Source organism: Centropristis striata, chromosome 13 (assembly GCF_030273125.1).
Source record: "Centropristis striata isolate RG_2023a ecotype Rhode Island chromosome 13, C.striata_1.0, whole genome shotgun sequence".
In the NCBI taxonomy this organism is placed as follows: domain Eukaryota; kingdom Metazoa; phylum Chordata; class Actinopteri; order Perciformes; family Serranidae; genus Centropristis; species Centropristis striata.
The window spans coordinates 37,892,009-37,907,619 of record NC_081529.1 but is presented as its reverse complement, the minus strand read 5'-3'; the positions used below and the strand labels follow the sequence as shown (position 1 = coordinate 37,907,619).

The 15,611-nt window shown below is 41.2% G+C and overlaps 1 protein-coding gene across 1 annotated transcript; it reads right to left on the bottom strand.

The window, feature by feature from the left end:
- Nucleotides 1-441: 441 nt before the first annotated feature.
- Nucleotides 442-15,189, bottom strand: gps1 (G protein pathway suppressor 1). Its single transcript, XM_059348797.1, has 14 exons — nucleotides 15,041-15,189; nucleotides 12,385-12,477; nucleotides 8,828-9,009; nucleotides 8,075-8,239; nucleotides 6,785-6,920; nucleotides 5,745-5,822; nucleotides 5,596-5,656; nucleotides 4,945-5,030; nucleotides 4,543-4,637; nucleotides 4,345-4,450; nucleotides 4,169-4,249; nucleotides 2,673-2,810; nucleotides 2,438-2,572; nucleotides 442-814 (listed from the first exon to the last, which is right to left on the bottom strand). Exons 1-14 carry the CDS (start codon nucleotides 15,071-15,073, stop codon nucleotides 740-742), a joined length of 1,464 nt encoding a protein of 487 aa, XP_059204780.1. The 5' UTR covers nucleotides 15,074-15,189; the 3' UTR covers nucleotides 442-739.
- Between the last annotated feature and the right edge of the window lie 422 nt (nucleotides 15,190-15,611).

The following is a 15,611-nucleotide window of genomic DNA, read 5'->3' as shown; positions in this document are numbered from 1 at the left end:
TGTCATTATAACTTGTTGTTGATGTTATACATGTGGGTTATTTTTTTCTATTATCAGTTTGTTTTTACTTTCTTATAACTAACTTAGAACTATGAAATTAGGAAATTTTAGGCGGAGGCTTTAAATTTTGTGTCTTTTTTGTTAATTTTGTATCTTTCGTGTGTCATTTTATGTCTTTTTGGTAATTTTGTGTCTTTATTTGGTAATTTTGTGTCTTTTTTTGTGTTGTTGGTCCCTTTTTTCTAAATGCTGATAGTGAAGTCGTTACGAGGACGACGTGAGTCAGAAGTTACATAAAAAGTGGTTTTACTTGAAGTATGATTATGAAATGTTAGGTCAATGTCAGGTAGAGGCTTTAAATCACACACACACACACACACACACACACTTGTTTCTGTTGGTTTGTGAAGATGCTGCATTAAAACACCAGCTGAGTGAAGGTTTTGGTAGGTTTATGTTTTATTTTAAAAGCTTATTTCTGTTCATGACGCCTCCATCATGTGTAACATACAGCTTTCATCAGAACACATTATCTTCTTGTCCAAATCTCCAGATCACCAGACTGACAGAGAACGTTTCCTACGTTACCTGATGGGAATAAAAGAGATCATTGGAGAACACAAAGTCTTTATATTGTGCAGCGTTTCTGTCTTGAGCAAAGGAACGAGGCGGTGGGGGGGGGGGGGGCTGTCCTGGCTGGGTGACCCTTCCCCTCCAGTCTGTGAAGTGGACCTCCTCCTCACATGTTGGTGCTCATCCTGGTCTGGCTGTTGGCTGGAGTCAGTTCTCCCTGGCTGCCTTCTCTGGGTGGAGACTGGCAGAGAACACAACACACCACTGTGTTTAATATCACAATTATTACAACTACAACTACAACGTGTGAAAGAGTGTGCTGTATTCTGGCTGTCAATCATATCAAGGCTCTGGTCGCCAGGCAACCAGGGCCAGGTGGCGTCCACCAATCAGAGCAGAGCAACCAACTGAAGCTGGGACATTTGACACCACTGAGAGAGAAAAACTACTGAAAGTTCTCCTCCAACAGGAAGCGTTTCAGTCCAACCCGTAGCTCCTATCACTGGTCCCACTTCACTTTCAGCATCCTCAGGTCTTCCTCAACCTCTACATATGTGTTTAGTGAAGAAAAATGAAGAAATACTTTTTTTAGGGGTGCACCGATTGCAATTTTCTGGCCGATCACCGATTTTTAAAAAGCCTGACCATCGATCGGCCGGCCGATCGATCGGTGCATCCCTAGTTTTTTTAGATCGATCAGAAGAAACTGGTAGCTCTGCTTTCCTTCAGAAAGGTTCCCTCTTTTTCCCATGGCGGTCTATGGGGCTGTGGGTGGTGTTGGTGGATCATCAAACTAGAACTCTGACAGCTTTATCACACCAATGAGAGGGAGAGGACACATTTTACTAGGTTTCTATCTATAATCATTCCTGTAGAGTGGTATCTGCAGCCTCCAGCGCACTTCGGACACATTTTTCTCTCCCTCTGCATGATGTCATCACTCTAGCCTCTCCATAGGGTTACATTGGGGGGATTTTTTTGCCGTGTTTTTGCCAAATAATTTAAAAACACACGTGTCATGGCCGAGCCGGTTGGTTTGGTAATGGTCTGGGCTCTTTTGAGGCAGCGAGTTGTAAAGTTCTTCCAGGGAGGGAGGGGCAGCTGATGATTCTCAGTGTGTGGAGGGTGGAGAGGAACTACTGTGTTACTGTGGAACATCTGAGTTTTTTTCACTTTTCTGTGAAGAATAAACCCCACAGACACTCAACCATGTCTCACTTGTTCCTTCACAACACACAGTGAGAGCAGAAAGCCGTCTGCTACACATGGAATATATCAATTCTTCCTGTAAGGATTTTTTTTTTGTAACGGTTAATATTTACATTTTAATGATCATCCAGGACCTGCAGACACCTGTGTGTTCAACCGTGATTTCAGAATCATAGCAGCAACTTCTACCAATGAACTACTTCATTTATCTTAGTCTCATTCATTCCTTTGTGACGGTTTGATATTTAACCCGTTTGGATGAATACATTCAGTATTAGCTGTGAGTAGGGCTGGGCGATATGGCCCTAAAAGATTATCACCATATTTCAGGGTATTTTTGCGATAACAATATTCTTGACGATATTAAAAAAAATACTGAAAAATATAGAGAATATGATTTTTTTTGTCTGTAAAAAATAAATCAAAATCAAAATCAATCATGAATCTAAATGTAGAGTAAATTGCAAATCTCAACAGTTGCCAAATACAAAAAATGTACTCTTGACTCTTGAGTATTAGTAAGTTAATAGTTAAGTAATCAGTAGGAATGTTGCCAATATCATGATATGCATTTTTTTACTCATGAAAAAATGATGCCAGTATACAGGTGACGGACAGAGTGAGAGTCATGCTGTGAGTGAAGAAGTTTCTCTACCTTGACGTGGATCTGGTTGCGCAGCACAGCAGCTCTGAGGATCATGGCTTTGGCTCTTCTCTGGAACTCTTTGCCCATATGGAGGGACTTCTCAAAGGTGGTGCTCCTCTGGTCCACATCCCTCGCATACAGAATCTAACACGTCATCCTATCAGTTAGTCATGTTTCACAAGAGAAAGGACTCATTTCATCATGTTCTTGTGTGTGTGTGTGTGTGTGTGTGTGTGTGTGTTACCTTGCTGTGGGAGTCTATGCGAGCGTTGATGAGCCCCTCCAGGATCAGCTGAGTGAGCTCGTCCTCCAGAGCTGCTACGGTGGTGTTAAAGGCCTGAGCCATCTTAGTCATGTCAGCTGACACATAGGGGCTGAAATACTACACACACACACACACACACACACACACACACACACACGTCATCAGTAACGGTGTTCCTAAAGACCTCCTTCTATATTATCTCATTCACAGAACATACTAACATTCATAATCTCAATAACAATATATGATGATCTAGTAGAGCTGCACAATTAATCACATTTTAATCGTGGTCACGATTTTGCAGATCTAATCAACACTTTCTACACCAGTAGTCCACCAACCACCAGGGGGCGGGGCCGTGTTTCTCCCCTGAAAAAAGCCTGGTTGCTGATTGGATAGAACGCTAAGCAGGATGTGGACGCCACAACAACACGCAACATATGTAAAAGCTGGTGAAGCAGTGTTGCCAACTTAGCAACTTTGTTGCTATATTTACAAATTTTCAGACCCCCTTAGAGACTATTTTTCAAAAAAGCAACTAGAGACAAATCCAGCAACTTTTTCTGGTGTTATTGGAGACTTTTGGAGACTCGTTCTTACTCTTCTTAACGAGCCGCAGGGGCCGGAGGCTCTTCTTAATGAGCCGCGGGGGGCCGGAGGCTCTTCTTCACAAGCTGCTGGGGCTGGAGGCTCTTCTTAACAAGCCGCGGGGGGCCGGAGGCTCTTCTTAATGAGCCGCGGGGGCCGGAGGCTCTTCTTAACGAGCTGCGGGGGCCGGAGGCTCTTCTTAACAAGCCGCGGGGGGCCGGAGGCTCTTCTTAATGAGCCGCGGGGGCCGGAGGCTCTTCTTAACGAGCTGCGGGGGCCGGAGGCTCTTCTAAACGAGCCGCGGGGGCCGGAGGCTCTTCTTAACAAGCCGCGGGGGCCGGAGGCTCTTCTTCACAAGCTGCCGGGGCCGGAGGCTCTTCTTAACGAGCTGCGGGGGCCGGAGGCTCTTCTTAACAAGCCGCGGGGGCCGGAGGCTCTTCTTCACAAGCTGCTGGGGCCGGAGGCTCTTCTTAATGAGCCGCGGGGGCCGGAGGCTCTTCTTAACGAGCCGCGGGGGCCGGAGGCTCTTCTAAACGAGCCGCGGGGGCCGGAGGCTCTTCTTAACAAGCCGCGGGGGCCAGAGGCTCTTCTTAATGAGCCGCGGGGGCCGGAGGCTCTTCTTAGTGAGCCGCTGGGGCCAGAGGCTCTTCTTAACAAGCTGCCGGGGCCAGAGGCTCTTCTTTTTTTTCTCTTTACGTGTTTGAAGTAAACTTAAATGAATCAGTCAATGTGTTAATGTGACAAAGGCTCCAGTCTCCTCATCGCTCCACACAGATCTGATGGTTTTGTTTATTGATACAACAACTTTTCCACCTTGCAACGATTCATTCGATGTTTTTCTCTCTCAAATGTTCATTAAACTGGTGAATGTAAATGCAGCGTCTCACCTGGATGAGGGCTCTGTTCCTGATCTGGCTGTACAGAGTCTTGACGTGAGGGGCCAGGTACATGTCCAACAGCAGGTTATCCTGAAGAACACCACAAGTTATTCACCCCGACACGTCAGCTGAGGCTTAGTTAGATCATCATACCTCTAGCTAACTACTGCAGTCTGAGTTCTAACCTTCATTTCATCCAGCAGCTTCAGACAAGACGCATACTTGGACTCGTAGAACTTGAAGATGATGTCACGGATCTGAGGTTCCAACTCCAGAAATAACTTAAAGGAGCTGAGGAGAGAAAAACAGATTATAACCATAAACTTCTACTCATTAAATGTACCAAGATATTTTTCAGTTACCATTGAATGAGTGAGTCCTACCTGCTGGAGATGACGTTACGCTGCAGCTCCTGTCTGTCAAAGGTGGCCAGAGCACACAGACCTCCATAGACAGCCACGTTACTGGGGGACAGGAGCTGCACACACACACACACACACACACACACACACACACACACAGACACACACAGACACACACACACACACACACACACCACACACACACACACACACACACACACACACACACACACACACACACACACACACACACACACACACACACACACAGACACACACACCTCATCAGGGTTTGGTATTGATCAGGATTTTAAACTTCAGTGATGTAGCAGACTATCTAGTCTATCTCGTGCATCATTTGCAGATGGTTTGAAAAGGTTTGCAGTAAAATAAACAATGGTTTTGTACCGTGGCATCACTCACCTCTGGACAGTCACAGTGGTCAAAAGAAGCCTGCAGGAAGCACTTGGCAGCTGGTTTATATTTACGAGAGGCCAACTCCGCCAGACCTGAAACACCAACAGACAATGTCAGACAACTACTGCAGCACAGGGGCTCCACAGGGCTCTGTTCTGGCTCCACTCCTGTTCACACTGTACAGGGGCTCCACAGGGCACTGTTCTGGCTCCACTCCTGTTCACACTGTACAGGGGCTCCACAGGGCACTGTTCTGGCTCCACTCCTGTTCACACTGTACACAGGAGCTCCACAGGGCACTGTTCTGGCTCCACTCCTGTTCACACTGTACAGGGGCTCCACAGGGCACTGTTCTGGCTCCACTCCTGTTCACACTGTACAGGGGCTCCACAAGGCACTGTTCTGGCTCCACTCCTGTTCACACTGTACACAGCGGACTTCAAATACAACTCTGAGTCCTGCCACATCCAGAAGTACTGGGACGACTCTGCTGTTGTGGCGTGTATCAGGAATGGACAGGAAAATAAAATTCTCCATGCATTCTTAGTTCATACTTAGTTATATTTATTTAGGAGGCGTGTTTATCAGACAGCTAGCTCTGAGCTGATCTTCCTGTTCTATGGGTGACATAATCATACCAGGTTGATGCTTTCTTACCTGCAGCACACTTTAATTTGGTGAGGACTGCTTGGTTTTGGCTGTCTCGTTCTCCTCTTTGCTAAACAAAAAGAAACAAAAACAACATCAGCTGAAGCATTTCTTATCGTCGCGAATAGCAAACGATCAAAGATCAAAGGAAGTGTCACCTCTGCTATCTCTGGCGTGGATTCTGCTTTGTTGACGTAGCTCAGCACATGGGACCAGTTCTGGAGGTAAACACTGACCTGGAGGTGCAGAGGACAGTATTTACTCCTTCATATCCTGAAGATGAAGTGATGAAACCCCTCCCACTGGTTCACATGCCACGCTGTTTTCCCATTATGTGGCACAAAGCATAAAAAATAATAATCTGTTGTACATATTTCAGCTTTAAGGCGCTTAAGACAACTAATGTGATCCACAAACAGCAAACAGACTAGTGTAAGTGTCTCCTCTCTGCTCACCTGGTTCACTCACACCTGAGTGGATCTGCTGCTCAGGGATCTGTGATCTACCTGCAGATCCAGAGCCAGTCCTTTTGTAAGTCAGCTCTGTCTCCACTGTGTTAAAGTGTTCATGTGTTTTAGTCTTTTTGGTAATTTAATGTCTTTTTTTGTCATTTTGTGTTGTTTTTTTTGTCTTTTTGTGTCTTTTTGGGTAATTTTGTGTCTTTTTTTTAATCATTTTGTGTCTTTTTTTGGTCATTTTGTGTCTTTTTTTTGTCATTTTGTTTCTTTTTTGGGTGATCTGAACTGTGCGTGTGAGATTGTGTTCAGTGAGCGGAGGTCACGGACAACGTGTATATCAAATTGGGGGTCGCGACTCAAAAAGGTTGAGAACTACTGGTTTAGGGTGTCTGAAGCCTGCTAGATGTTCTCTGCCATCTTTGTTAACCTGTTTTTGCTTATTTATGGAGCTTAGTGTTGTCTGTTTTGTTTGGCAGGTTTAGCTGAATCTTATGTTCCAGATCGTGACTTTTGTTTGTTATTTTGGCCTCAGAGACCCTGAAGATTCAGCTGCTTCCTTTTTCTCTGCTACTCAGTTGGTCTATCTCCGTTTATTCATTTTGCCTGTTAATAAATATTACAATTGTTCAACTCAGAGTCCCTGCAGCCATTTCCCTGGCTAGTTTTGTGTTGACCACAGATGGCCCAGAGCTTAGACTGGGCCTGTAGCTAAGAGGCTGGAGGTTTCCATGGCGACGTACCTTGATGACATTCAGACACATGTTAATAACATGCTTAGCACTGGTGCAGTAGTCTCTGGCCCGGGAGTAGCACTTCAGGGCGTTACTGAGGTCTCCACAGTCCAGGTAGTGGTCCCCCAGGTCATCATGGCCTCTCCTGGGGAGCAGGAGCAGCAGGAGGAGCAGCAGGAGGAGCAGGAGCAGGAGGAGGAGAGGGAGACCAGGAGGAGGAGGATGAAGGGAAAGGGTTGTTAGCTCGGCCCTGCAGGTGATTTATAATAATAAAAACTGGCCAAACTAATCACAAATTCAGTTAGTTTTAATGAGTTTTTACAGTGAGTTTGCTAGTTTTTATTAGTTTTTATTTTTTGGAAAATGCTTAGTTTTAGTTTAGTTTTTATTAGTTTTAGTTTAGTTTTTATTAGTTTTAGTTTAGTTTTTATTAGTTTTAGTTTAGTTTTTATTAGTTGTAGTTTAGTTTTTCTTAGTTGTAGTTTAGTTTTTATTAGTTGTAGTTTAGTTTTTATTAGTTGTAGTTTAGTTTTTATTAGTTTTAGTTTAGTTTTTATTAGTTTAAGTTTAGTTTTTAATAGTTGTAGTTTAGTTTTTATTAGTTGTAGTTGTTTTGTAATGGGGTATTTGTTGGGTCCAGATTCAATAAGGTCACAATAAATGTTTCCTTTATTTCCTTTGTCTGATCCATCTCAGCCCCAATAAGTTTATTAAGTCATAAAACCAGATAGATGAAATAGATTTCATATCAACCAAAAAGGTTTACGGATGAAAAAAGTTGACAAAGACGAGAATGAAGGACATTTTCACTATAATTTTAGTTAGTTTTAGTTAGTTTTGTCTCGTTTCTTTTTTTTTTCAGTTAATTAAAATGTTTTTTCAATTCTAGATTTAGTTATTTGGTTAGTTTTCGTTAACTATAATAACCTTGGTTGGTACTAATTACCGTGCCACGTTAAATCAACTGGTGTCAAATTTCCATTTTTGTTATTAAATCTCAGTAAAGTACGAATAAAGGTACCAATAGATACCGGGACCACATTCCAGTTCAAATGTAAAGCGTACCCAACCCTCGTCATAAGACTCGTACTTCTGTTCTTCACACATCCAGTGTGTTGAATATCTCTTCACATTTTAACATATAATCTTCAATTCTTGGCCAATGTCAGTCAACAATTCAATACATTTCCATCTTCTGCTCAAACACAAACTTTAGAAAAGATTAGACTTTGAAAACAAAACTCTTTGGGTTCCATAAAGAAACACTGATGCTAATAAAACCCTCCAACCCTGCTGTACCTGATGCTCTCTTTGATGGAGTTCCCCTTGTAGTTCTTCAGGTCAGTGTCCAGTTTCTCCAGTTTGAGCAGAGCCTTTTTCCTGGTGGACTCGGCCCAGGCAGAGTCCAGAGGAGGAGGAACAACGCCTCCTTCAGGGACGGTGTCCGGCACTCCCTGAACTTCTCTACAGGGAAACAATACAGACAGAAAGATGAGGAAAGAGGAACGGTAAGGTATTTGTCACACTGCAAAAAGGTCTAAAAACCAGATCAAACAGTAAATCTAAAGGTCTAAAACCAGATCAAACAGTAAATCTAAAGGTCTAAAACCAGATCAAACAGTAAATCTAAAGGTCTAAAACCAGATCAAACAGTAAATCTAAAGGTCTAAAACCAGATCAAACAGTAAATCTAAAGGTCTAAAACCAGATCAAACAGTAAATCTAAAGGTCTAAAACCAGATCAAACAGTAAATCTGAGGGAAATGATCTTGCTGCATGGACATAATTTACCTTGACAAGATTTATTAAATTCAGATTATTAAATCTAGAAATAAGCATGTTGAACACTTAAAATAAGAAATTAACTCTTAAAACCAGATAAATTATCTAACACTTCTAAATCTAAAGTTTTTTTTTTTATCTTGGTAAGAACCAAATAATCATCAGGTCACTCTGCTTGGGCCAGTTCATCACTGCTGGCAGCTTTACTTTATCTGGTTTTAAGAGTTAATTTATTATTTTAAGTGTTCAACATGGCTGTGACTGCGTTACCTTGTGGCCTCTGTCAGTTTGCGGTGGATCTCCTCATAAGTGTCGACGTTGAAGGTCCTCTGGACGAAGGTGAGGGCCATCTTCAGGGCCTCCACTCTGAGCTGGGGACAATGCTCCGCTATGAACTGGAGCCTCTCGATGCGCATCAGCCCACTGTAGCTGGTGGCATACTGCTCCAGGTCCTGCAGACCAGGAGACACAAACCAACGTCACATCCAGGGGACATCAGCAAGTGATTCTGTTGTGACGTCATCAAGTGATTCTGTTGTGACATCAGCAAGTGATTCTGTTGTGACATCAGCAAGTGATTCTGTTGTGACATCAGCAAGTGATTCTGTTGTGACATCAAGTGATTCTGTTGTGACGTCAGCAAGTGATTCTGTTGTGACGTCATCAAGTGATTCTGTTGTGACGTCATCAAGTGATTCTGTTGTGACGTCATCAAGTGATTCTGTTGTGACGTCATCAAGTGATTCTGTTGTGACGTCATCAAGTGATTCTGTTGTGACGTCATCAAGTGATTCTGTTGTGACGTCATCAAGTGATTCTGTTGTGACATCATCAAGTGATTCTGTTGTGACGTCAGCAAGTGATTCTGTTGTGACGTCATCAAGTGATTCTGTTGTGACGTCATCAAGTGATTCTGTTGTGACGTCAGCAAGTGATTCTGTTGTGACGTCATCAAGTGATTCTGTTGTGACGTCATCAAGTGATTCTGTTGTGACGTCAGCAAGTGATTCTGTTGTGACGTCATCAAGTGATTCTGTTGTGACGTCATAAAGTGATTCTGTTGTGACGTCATCAAGTGATTCTGTTGTGACGTCATCAAGTGATTCTGTTGTGACGTCATCAAGTGATTCTGTTGTGACGTCATCAAGTGATTCTGTTGTGACATCAGCAAGTGATTCTGTTGTGACGTCATCAAGTGATTATGTTGTGACGTCATCAAGTGATTCTGTTGTGACGTCATCAAGTGATTCTGTTGTGACGTCATCAAGTGATTCTGTTGTGACGTCATCAAGTGATTCTGTTGTGACGTCATCAAGTGATTCTGTTGTGACATCAGCAAGTGATTCTGTTGTGACGTCATCAAGTGATTATGTTGTGACGTCATCAAGTGATTCTGTTGTGACGTCATCAAGTGATTCTGTTGTGACGTCATAAAGTGATTCTGTTGTGACGTCATCAAGTGATTCTGTTGTGACATCAGCAAGTGATTCTGTTGTGACGTCATCAAGTGATTCTGTTGTGACATCAGCAAGTGATTCTGTTGTGACATCAGCAAGTGATTCTGTTGTGACATCATAAAGTGATTCTGTTGTGACATCATAAAGTGATTCTGTTGTGACGTCATCAAGTGATTCTGTTGTGACATCATAAAGTGATTCTGTTGTGACATCATCAAGTGATTCTGTTGTGACATCATAAAGTGATTCTGTTGTGACATCATCAAGTGATTCTGTTGTGACATCATCAAGTGATTCTGTTGTGACATCATAAAATGATTCTGTTGTGACGTCATCAAGTGATTCTGTTGTGACATCATCAAGTGATTCTGTTGTGACATCATCAAGTGATTCTGTTGTGACATCATCAAGTGATTCTGTTGTGACATCATCAAGTGATTCTGTTGTGACATCATCAAGTGATTCTGTTGTGACATCATCAAGTGATTCTGTTGTGACGTCATCAAGTGATTCTGTTGTGACATCATCAAGTGATTCTGTTGTGACGTCATCAAGTGATTCTGTTGTGACATCATCAAGTGATTCTGTTGTGACATCATCAAGTGATTCTGTTGTGACATCATCAAGTGATTCTGTTGTGACATCATCAAGTGATTCTGTTGTGACGTCATCAAGTGATTCTGTTCAGCTGAAATGAAATCACAGCAGCTCCACAGTGATTTGGGCGAAAGTTTGGGTCGTTTTTATGTTAATATGCTGAAAATCTGTTTTGCACATATGAGACAAACAAGCGATGAACACTGGGTTAAAGAATAATATTGAATAAAATGTATTCCACAAAGTGTATTGTGTATGTGCTTATGTTGCTGAGGTCTTTCTCACGTTGTGCTGTTTGTCTTTTCTGTCATATTGTTTGTGTGTTTTATACGTTTTGGACGGTTGAAGGCTAATCTCGTTGTTCTAGTACTTGTTACTCTGTGCAATGACAATAAAAGGTGATTCTGATTCTATTATCATTTGTAACTCTGTGTTCAATAATGCAGCTCCTTCAGTGATTTAACTGGAGAGACGAGATCCTAAAGGAGCTCTGAACTTCTCTGATTTGAGGTGTGTTGAGATCGAGTCTTCCTGTTGGTGCGTCTGGTGGAAGGTAGGGCTGCACGATAAATCATTAAAAAAATCGCAATCTCGATTTGCACATACACGTGATCTAATTTTTACACACGTCGATTCTGAAGCATTTTATATCTGGAGGTTCATCAGAAACAAATGCTCCTATTATCTCCCGGATTTTTCAAGCGCCCCCAAACGCAGCACTGCTGCTGCCTCCTCCCTCAACCAATGGTAAAGCATCTTTACGTCAACACGTGATTCAGTGGAGGACGCCCGCCTGCAGTTGAGTGTTTTGGAAAGAGTGAGCTAAAGCGGAGGACAGTCGCCGGTAAGGAGGGTTGAATGGATGGCGAAGAAAACCAAAGCTGTAGTGGCGAGAGTCACCCACCGTCCCGAACCGACCTCGAGCCCAAAAAAGGTTCACATTCGGCGGTGTGGAAGTGTTTCGGATTCCAGCCAGACGATGACCAACAGTGTGTTTTGCCCTCATTGCGGCGCCGCAAGGCAACACTACAAATCTCTACAATCACCTTAAACGTCACCACAAAGTACAGCATGATGAAGCTGTACAAGGCAAGAAACAAACAGACGTCAATAACCGGAACCTTGTACAACGCAACGGCAAACCCACCAAACTCCAGTAGACATCAGGAGATCACAGCAGCTATCACATATCACCCAGACAAAGATAAATAAAGATCCCCAATAAACACTGTACAACATACACTCTACGTTCTAAGGAGATCAGACGGTTTGATGTGCATATGATGATAGGGGGAAGTTGTTATCACCTGCATGTCTCAATTTTTATTTTTTATTTTTGTTAGAGTAATTTATCTTCCAATGATTTAACTACTACTATGCCCTTGCCAAAGCACTGTTTTTTTTTGTTTTGTCAAAGTTCATCAGTGCAACAAACATTTTGTGAAAAAAAATCGTGCCAGAGAATCGTGATCTCAATTCTAAGCAGAAAAAATCGTGATTCACATTTTTTCCAGAATCGTGCAGCCCTAGTGGAAGCTGATGTCAAACCCAACTCCAGAATTAACTAAATTAATTAAACGGTTGGCAGCTGGAACAATCTAGTGGTGGCTACAGTTGCAGTTCCTGCAGGTGAAAGGTGAAATGCTGCCAACTCCTCTCAGAGCATGGTAGCAGGAGTTATACACTGTGGGATTCACTGCACGGTTCACGTAATGACGGCAGTAATTACTGTCATTGGTCAAGCTGTTACACAAGGGACAGACTGTCAGGTACCAGGGTCGGGTTCTCCACGATGTAGTTGGTGTCAGGAGCGTTCTGCTGGTCCTCCTGGGGGTCCGCATCGATCTGCATGGGCTCCACAGAGCCCTGAGGAACACCAGGCACACCGGAGAAACCAAACATTAGAGCTCAATAACACCAAAATAAAGCTCAACATGTGGCAGAATGTTTCATATTCTGATGCTGTAAGATGGAATAAATATTTATACTAAAGACTGTCGACCAGAATAACAACAACAAACTCACATCAGCTGATCCAGACGGAAACATCAGGCTGAGCTTTGGTTGCTCGTTAACCTCAACAGGCAACTTCATCAATACAAATAATTAATAATATATTTATAATATATAAACAGTCTGAGTGGGTTCATTCTGCATAACGAGTACTTTTACTTTTGATACTTTAAGTACATGTTGATGCTGATACTTTAGTACTTTTACTGTAGTGGAGTCATTTCACAGTGTGTATTAGTACTTTTACTGTAGTGGAGTCATTTCACAGTGTGTATTAGTACTTTTACTGTAGTGGAGTCATTTCACAGCGTGTATTAGTACTTTTACTGCAGTGGAGTCATTTCACAGTGTGTATTAGTACTTTTACTGTAGTGGAGTCATTTCACAGTGTGTATTAGTACTTTTACTGTAGTGGAGTCATTTCACAGTGTGTATTAGTACTTTTACTGCAGTGGAGTCATTTCACAGTGTGTATTAGTACTTTTACTGTAGTAGAGTCATTTCACAGTGTGTATTAGTACTTTTACTGTAGTGGAGTCATTTCACAGTGTGTATTAGTACTTTTACTGTAGTGGAGTCATTTCACAGCGTGTATTAGTACTTTTACTGCAGTGGAGTCATTTCACAGTGTGTATTAGTACTTTTACTGTAGTGGAGTCATTTCACAGTGTGTATTAGTACTTTTACTGTAGTGGAGTCATTTCACAGTGTGTATTAGTACTTTTACTGTAGTGGAGTCATTTCACAGTGTGTATTAGTACTTTTACTGTAGTGGAGTCATTCCACAGTGTGTATTAGTACTTTTACTGTAGTGGAGTCATTTCACAGTGTGTATTAGTACTTTTACTGTAGTGGAGTCATTTCACAGTGTGTATTAGTACTTTTACTGTAGTGGAGTCATTTCACAGTGTGTATTAGTACTTTTACTGTAGTGGAGTCATTTCACAGTGTGTATTAGTACTTTTACTGCAGTGGAGTCATTTCACAGTGTGTATTAGTACTTTTACTGTAGTGGAGTCATTTCACAGTGTGTATTAGTACTTTTACTGCAGTGGAGTCATTTCACAGTGTGTATTAGTACTTTTACTGTAGTGGAGTCATTTCACAGTGTGTATTAGTACTTTTACTGTAGTGGAGTCATTTCACAGTGTGTATTAGTACTTTTACTGTAGTGGAGTCATTTCACAGTGTGTATTAGTACTTTTACTGTAGTGGAGTCATTTCACAGTGTGTATTAGTACTTTTACTGCAGTGGAGTCATTTCACAGTGTGTATTAGTACTTTTACTGTAGTGGAGTCATTTCACAGTGTGTATTAGTACTTTTACTGCAGTGGAGTCATTTCACAGTGTGTATTAGTACTTTTACTGTAGTGGAGTCATTTCACAGTGTGTATTAGTACTTTTACTGTAGTGGAGTCATTTCACAGTGTGTATTAGTACTTTTACTGCAGTAAAGGATCTAAATACTTCTTGCAGCTCTGTCAGTACTTGCAAAACAATGTTTGACGAACCGACACAAATAGAAACAGCCCCAATGCCTCATACGGCTTCTTCTGTCCATCATTAATATATATATATACACATATATATACATATATATATGTATATATATTAATGATGGAATGCTACCAACTATATCAGAGCTAAGGTGACAGAATGATAATAAGAGAGTTTCCTTGGTGATGCTAGCTGTGGTTAGCTTCAGGCTACATGATAAACAGCCTGTTCTTCAGTTAATGTCCGTTTAGTTTCAGTGAATAAAGGAACTGTAGGTGTGTGAGCATCACTAACAGCTTTATTAATAACATGAACAGATATAAACAGTTTATTGTGTTGTAGCATCTGTAATAAAGGCCTTCAGTAGCTGCTAGCTGCTGATAAACTCACTATTAAACACATTTAGTGGCTCAAATGGATCTAAAACGCTGCAACAACAACAACAACAACATGAGGCTCATTCAGCAGGTAGTAATTATTGATTTATTGGTTTTATTTGGTATTTAGTCACTAAGGTGAATGAAAACATTTAGTCTGAATGCATCATTGATCTTTAATTCTTCATGTTTTAACCAGATAAACACAATCAGCTGGTTATTGTGGTAAATAAACACAATCAGCTGGTTATTGTGGTAAATAAACACAATCAGCTGGTTATTGTGGTAAATAAACACAATCAGCTGGTTATTGTGGTAAATAAACACAATCAGCTGGTTATTGTGGTAAATAAACACAATCAGCTGGTTATTGTGGTAAATAAACACAATCAGCTGGTTATTGTGTCTAAAGTTAAACACCTTTAACTGAAGCTAACGCTAGCTGCTAGCTGCTAGCTGCTAATGCAGATGAACAGGTTCAGGTATAAACAACAACATTTCCCTGGTTTTAAACAACAATAAGAGGATGTTAATGACTCACCTGGAAGTTGAACACCTGTACAGGTAGAGGCATCTCCTCCTCTGGTTCTAACAGCAGCTCAGTCTGATATCAGGCTGGTTATTAAAGCTCCGCGGCTCTCTGGCAGCACCTCTCATACACTCCTACAGGAGGAACGGACTCACCGTACTCTCGCGAGATCTTCTTCTTCTTCTTCTTCTTCTTTGTGTTGTTTTATGGCGGTTGACAAACAACATTTTGGTGTATTACCGCCACCTACTGGTATGGAGTGTACACATTCCTGAGTTTAACTAAATAATAATAAAATAATAATAATTAAAAAAAATTAAAAATAAATAAAATGAAATGAAATAAAATAAATAAATAAAATAAAATAAAATAAAATAAAATAAATAAATAAATAAATAAATAAATAACATAAAATAAAATAAAATAAAATAAAATAAATAAATAAATTAAAAAATATAAAATAAAATAAAATAATAAAAAAAGAAAGTACATAAATCATATTCTCTCTATTAATCTTGTTCTCCTAAGATACTGTAACAAAAAGGAAAAACATTTCCCCCGTAAATCAAAGTTCAACTTAATT